Here is a 7322-nt window from a genome sequence, read left to right on the forward strand (position 1 = left end):
TATCTCGCTTTTTATTTAACTTCTTTTGGACTGAAGCACTGCAACACCCGCTGACTGCAATGATAAGAGCTTGGAATAGCCAGGACAATTTTTAATATAACTCCGACTGGATTCGTCTGAAAGAAGAAAGTCATATACACCTAGGATGCCTCTGGAGTGAGTAAAACACAGCATCATTTTCATTTTTGGGTGAACTAACTCTTTAAGCTAATAATGATCTTTAGATATGTTGTGTCACGTTTTGTCTCTGTTTGCTTGTGCAGTTTAAGTCAAGCCCACGGTGTTTCATGAATGATCTTCAACTTAGAATATCATAATTATGATTTTGTTTTCAGAATTTTGACTTCATGACAGCATACTATGACTATTTCAAAGGTATGACTGTCATAATTAATACTTTTCATTGTATAAATGACCATTTATGACAACACATTGTTATAATTTTGACTTTTATGTAATGATTATGACATTTTTATGTCATGATGAATACCAAAGCATGATTTTTTTTTCTTACGTGTCGGAAATGGGCTTCCATAGTTTGGTAATATACATCACACAGTGATCATAATAACAGGCACATTCTATTCATAGTCACAACGCTCCATCAAAGCAGAACCCTTTGTGCAGTTTAAGTCAAGCCCACGGTGTGTAAAGTGTCTGCTAATATGCCGCACATTAAGTGTAGAGTTAAGCAATAAGTCTGCTCCCATATCCGTAAATGGTTTTTATAAATCATTTGCTTGTACAGAATGCAGGGTAAAGCGGTATGTATATGAATTCTACTCACATACCCTGTACATATAGATAAGCATATTGAATCAGCTGTTACCATTATTTTTCAGAAAACATTCAATTGTTTTGTACATCAGTAAATATTAAATTTCAACTTTAAAGCTTTCGGTTTTATGCAACTCATTTTTTGTGGTAAATACTGTGTTGTATAGTTATGCTGGAATTTTTTTTTTTTTCTAAACCTTTTAAGTATTCTTGTCTTGTTTTCCGGTAAAATATAGAAACACCCTCAAATAAAATGTACCCATAAAGTAAATGAGAATTAAATGATTTCATATATATATATATATATATATATATATATATACACACACACACACAGTACTCACATCTTATTTCATTTTTCTTACATAAATGTTAGGGATGATATTTTTACTGGAAAACCTGACAAAATTACTCAAGAAAATGTGTTTTTGCAGAAGACGCAGTGAAACATATGAATATACACATAACTTTAATGCAATCATAATTCTCACATTTGACCTCAAGACATTTTCTGTACAAACAATAAGACTTGGCACTGGGCAGCTTTGATTGGATAATACAGTGTCTGAGGGAGAAGCAAAGTGTAAGAATACCTATAGATACAGGCACGAGAGGGCAGAAGTGGAATGGTGATGATACGCGGGGCAACTTTTTTGAGGGATGTTACTTGGGCACTTTCCCATTGAGAATGGGTAACAAATGTCTATCTGGATACTTTAGATCGGTCGTGGGTAGAGATGCACCGATCGATCGGCTAGGGATCGGAATTGGCCGATTTTCCTCATGATCGGCCCGGATTCCGATTCCGAGCCGATCCGTTTAGTTACCAGCAGCACAGGCAATAACATCAGCCGCACATTCTCACTCTCATCTCTCCGACGACCCTTTCTCACTCACACACGTCTCATTAGCTCCGGTTAAATAGTGCTTGTATTGCACATTATAGTCATTCCCGCAGGTTTAGTGCTTATACCAAACGCGCGCGTGCCACCACTGATCTATATTAGTGGAGCGCACAAGCCACGCTCAGTCTCAAACAGCTTGTGAGCCACAAATACCAAAATGAGTGGCTAACTGCGCTAAAACGTTCAAATACATACAAAATTTTGTCAAAATGCCCGTCTTGGCGAGTATCCAGTTAAACACAGTCAGTTTTGGAACGTTAAATAGTTGAGAAAGAGAAGCATGTTGTGTAACAGTATATTGGGTGCGTGGATAAACTCTTAAAGAGACCGCAGTCCAATATCCCTGTCTGTCATGTTAATCAAAGAACAAAAGACAAAGAAAATCATTTTCTGCTCTTGACTGAATACGTTTTATAACTTTAATGGTAAGTAGGGATGGGCGATATCTTATCATTTGCGATATACCGGTAAAAATTCTCCACACGATAACAATTTGTCTTCCCGCGATAATAACGATAAAGTCTAGTTGTTGACATATTTCTGTGTGCGACTGTGTGGAGTGACGTGAAGGAAGGCGGACGTGAAATTGAGCAGCTCCTTCTACAATCTGGAACAGGTTTGGATAGGGCTGTACAGTGCGACAAAAATCGGTCTGAGCCTTGAGTAAATGTACTACAGTAGCACATGTGCGACACAGTTTTACATGTGTATGAGTCGTTTACAAAACTGTTTTCCAACAAAGATATTTTAATTTATTGACATGCTTTTTCTCCATATTAACTTCATAACAGTCGAGTGTTTGAAATAACTTATTTTTGTGAAACCAGACGTGGTTTCGTATCACAGAATAAGGCAGAAATCATACTATTTTATAGCATTATATACAGTGATAAAGGCTATGTCGATTAGCATTGCATTATAAATATACTCTATCCTTATAAAAAATACCCAAGATTGATTGAAAACCATATATTTTGTGCAATCGCATGTTTATTGTCTTCAGGTTTCCTCAGTTAAAATTTCTCTATTTGCGTTTTATTCAGCAACAGCGATCACTGGATACCTGTCCATTTTAGGGATTTCCTGGAGCATTACTTCTACTATGCATATGTGGAGTTTCTGCGCAAGGGCGCCCTCCAGCTTCCAGTATGAATTAAACAGTCATTACATTACTTAAGACAAGCAGAAAACACAACAGAAAGAGCAGATGATAAAGAGCGGAAAAGATGAATGAGAAAACAAAATCGCTGATGTTCCACAAAATGTCACTGCATTACATACAAAAAAAAAATCCAATCGAGTGAAATCTGAAAACACGATACAAGAGGTTTTCACTGAACTTATTCCGCTTTTGAGAGCACCTTTTCAACAGTTTTTTAACAAACTGGTTTTGAGGTCATTTTTTCAGTTTAGTTCAAGTTTGACAACCAGAAAGTGTCAAATAAATTTTTTTCAGTCTTCATTTTAAACAATATATTTCTAGTTCCATACTCTGAAATCTAAAACTGTTTATGTATGAAATTTGTATTTGTGCATTATATCTTTCAAAATTTGGGGGTCGTTAAGATTTTTTTTAAAGGTTTTTAAAAGATGACTATAAAGATAACTATAAAGATAACGATATTAGCGTCCACACCAGCGAACGATATCGTCTGTTTATTCTAAGCGCGTGTCTGCCGCTTTAAATTCTTGAGCTCGTTACAGCAGGATGGATTCTGATTGGCTGTTAGTGTTTTATCGTTCATCAGCTGGAAAAAAAATCGTTTTGAAAGTGATCACAACCATATCGTTCCTCTGTATCATTATCGTTATAGTTGTAGTGTGGACTCTGCTATTCTTTAATATTGAGAGCGATTTTTAGAACTATATCTTTATCGTTATCGTGCTTGGTGTGAACGGGCCTTTATGCTTGCCAAGGCTGCATTTATTTGATCTAAAATACAGTAAAAACTGTAATACTGTGAAATAGTATTACAATGTAAAACTAACTTTCTATTTTAATATATATTACTATGTCGTATTTTCCAGTGATGGCAATGCTGAATTTTCAGCACCCATAACTCCAGTCTTCAGTGTCACGTGATCCTTCTATTATTCTGATTTGGTGCTCAAGGAACATTAATTATTATTATCATATTATGCTACTATTATGTTGTGCTGCCTAATATTTTTGCAGAAACTGAGATACATTTTTTTCAGAATTATACAATGAATAGAAAGTTCAAAAGAGCAGCTTTTATTTCAAATTAAAATCTTTTGCAACATTATAAATGTATGTACTGTCACTTTTGATCAATTTAAAGCATCCATACCGAATAAAAGTATTAATTTCTGTCTTTCAAAAAAAGGTTTTTGAACATTAATGTATGCTACTTGTCACACAAATTCATTCATATATTTTTATTTGTGGCTTAAATGTTCAAATACTTTCTAGGGCAACCATATATTGACGTGTGCACTCGCGCTCACCTGAGCTCAGAGTTGTTGTGATTGACTCGTCATTTAGAGGAGGATCCTCTTCATAAGACTCTTCGTCCATCTCCTCCTCATCTACAGAGGTCCAGGCACGGAGCTTCGCCTCTGCAATGGCAAACTGCTCAGCCACACCTAAAAAAACAAGAATCGTATCGAATGACCCTGGAGTTTACACAATGATGCCAATTAAACAGATGGCACTGCAACATAATCTCTTTTGACATTTTCGAGTTTACTCGTGATGCTTTTGTTCTGATTGAAAAAGCTCTGCTGCTGAGAGACTCAGGTTTTGCTGTTAAATGCCACCCTAACTCAGCAGCCATGTTTACTGCAGCCAGGAAACTGATGACAGCCAAACATGTAGCAGAGTATAAAAGCTGCCGGGAAAAGTAAAGTCAAAGGAGGAGAGCTAGAAGACAGGAATGAAGTAAACTGACATGCAGGATCAGCAGGTGTTGCTGTGTGACTGTGTAATCTAATTTAACACCATCTGCTGAGTCTAAAACCCTTCAGATGGCGCATTATGGAAGGGCTAAAGTAAAGCTATATTAATGTTAATTATATTCATTATAATGTTATATATTTATTATCATAACATGAAATATATTAGACAGGCAGAAAGACAGACAGAACACAGATAGATAGACAGACAGACAGACACAGATAGATATATAGACAGACAGACAGACAGACAGAACACAGATAGATAGACAGACAGACAGACACAGATAGATAGACAGACAGAACATATATAGATAGATAGACAGACAGAACACAGATAGATCGATAGATAGATAGACACAGACAGACAGACAGACAGAACACAGATAGATAGACAGACAGACAGACAGACACAGATAGATAGATATATAGACAGACAGACAGACAGAACACAGATAGATAGACAGACAGACAGACACAGATAGATAGACAGACAGAACACAGATAGATAGATAGATAGACAGACAGACAGACAGACAGACACAAGATAGATAGATAGACAGACAGACACAGATAGATAGCTAGATAGCTAGATAGATAGATAGATAGATAGATAGACAGACAGACAGACACAAGATAGATAGATAGTCAGACAGAATACAGATAGATAGACAGACAGAACATATATAGATAGATAGATAGATAGACAGACAGACAGACACAAGATAGATAGATAGACAGACAGACACAGATAGATAGCTAGATAGATAGATAGATAGATAGATAGATAGATAGATAGATAGATAGATAGATAGATAGATAGATAGATAGATAGATAGATAGATAGATAGATAGATAGAAATGTTTATCTTTTTGTAAATGTGTACTAAGCTTTGGCAATATTGTATAATTTACAATCATGCCAATAAGCCAATAAAGAATTTGAATTTAGATAGATAGATAGATAGATAGATAGATAGATAGATAGATAGATAGATAGATAGATAATTACTACATAGCTTACAGTGATTAATAATAATTACATAATTAATATGAGGTAAAAAAAAATGCATATATGTATAGGAATGTATAATATTATTACATTTGAATCATTAGTACTATTAATGCAGTTGATTATTACTATTAGTAATAATAACAACTTGAAAACCGTAAAAGAAATGAAGACCAGAAATATACAGATTACCTTAAACATTCATGCACAATTTTACATTTTAATGTTCAAAAATAAATTTAATGTCCACATTATTTGACAACGGTGCATGTATAAACACCCAGACATCAATATCCTTGTGCATCTACAGTTATCTCCTTAACACACTCCATCAGCAGTGAGAGATTTACAGCTGTACTAACAGGGTGCAAGCAGACACCCACCTGCTGCAAACCGGGCCTCCTGCTCGCCCTCGCTGAGATGGGAGTAGGAGTTAAAGTGGGACTGCAGTGTAGCAGACGGAGGGTCTAAGGGCTTAGACCAGCCCTTCCACTCAATCAGATGAGCCACCCGACCCTGAGCCATGGCCGTGGGTTTGGTCACGTGATCTTTCACCACCTGTGAGATGCCTGGTAGGGAAAACACAGGGATTGTTAAAGACTGATTAACATGCATAAATGCTTATGATGATGCAACAGGTGTTTAAATACTTACCATTAAATGATGATCTGGCCAGAGCTGCAATTTCCTGGATGCTAAGGGCTTTTCTTGACTTGGGGAGCATATCAATAGGGTCATCAACCTGAGGAAGCAAGTTCAAAGACAAAATGTTCTCTTTTTGCACTGTGTAGATATTTCAATATACCTTCATAGGAAGAAGCTGTTTAAAATAATTGAGTCATGTTTTTTATCAAACACTTATGCACAAATGATGAAACTCTGCATACGCAAGTTTAAACATATGATAAACATATGGATGGATTACTTACAATTTGTAGTCTGTTATTGATTACAAAATACATCATCAAATTTTTAGTCAGTAATGTAATATTAACTTTAAATCTCAGGGGGACTTCAAGTAAATATTTTAGGTCAAATCATGGGTTTGACAAACAAAAAAGTTTGGGAATCCCTGCATAACATGAACAAACATGAATAAACATGAAAACGGCAACTGCAATGACACGGTCAACATTTTTCCAGGTTGAAATATTTTTTGTCAGTTATATACTGGCAGGAACTTTCATAATTATTCATCTCATATTTGACTAGTCCCCAAAATGAGCATCATGGATCGCAAATTACGTCACATTACATTTGCAAGGCCAATCTATATTGAGAATATGCAAAAGCTAAACAATATGACAAAGTCGAATTTTTTAGAAAGTACAATTTAAAAGAGAAAAAAGAAGAATTAGGAAGAATCAATAAATTAGGAATAATTTACCGCCATTGTGTGAATAATACGTAACCATGTAGTCCATAGTAACTGTAATCTGATTATGAGCATTTTAAATATATAATCTAATAACAAGTACTACATTTTTGGAATCTGACTACATAATCCAGATTACATACCCAGTTACTACCCAGCACTTTGCGTGTGTGTTTATGTGTGTGCATGTTTATGTGGTTTATGAGGACACAAATTTGTATAATAACATGGGTATGACATAGGTATTACAACGAGAAGGTGATTTATGAGGACATTTTCAGTGTCCCCGTAATTCAAAAGGCTTATAAATAATTCAGAATGAGTTTTTTTGAAAATC

At 35.4% G+C, this 7322-nt stretch overlaps 1 protein-coding gene across 1 annotated transcript in view; it reads right to left on the reverse strand.

Annotated features, from left to right (window-relative positions):
- Positions 1 to 1979: 1979 nt before the first annotated feature.
- LOC107553257 (eukaryotic translation initiation factor 4 gamma 1-like) overlaps positions 1980 to 7322 on the reverse strand; it is a gene marked incomplete at its 3' end in the record, with an annotated part of 49426 nt that continues 44083 nt past the window's right edge. Inside the window, exons 34-35 of the mRNA XM_016235430.1 lie at positions 4607 to 4611; positions 1980 to 1984 (exon numbers count right to left, since the gene is read on the reverse strand). Coding sequence (XP_016090916.1) covers positions 1980 to 1984; positions 4607 to 4611 — 10 coding nt within the window. The remainder of the gene's footprint in view (positions 1985 to 4606; positions 4612 to 7322) is intronic.

Source organism: Sinocyclocheilus grahami, unplaced genomic scaffold (assembly GCF_001515645.1).
Source record: "Sinocyclocheilus grahami isolate Dianchi unplaced genomic scaffold, SAMN03320097.WGS_v1.1 scaffold467.1, whole genome shotgun sequence".
NCBI lineage: Eukaryota > Metazoa > Chordata > Actinopteri > Cypriniformes > Cyprinidae > Sinocyclocheilus > Sinocyclocheilus grahami.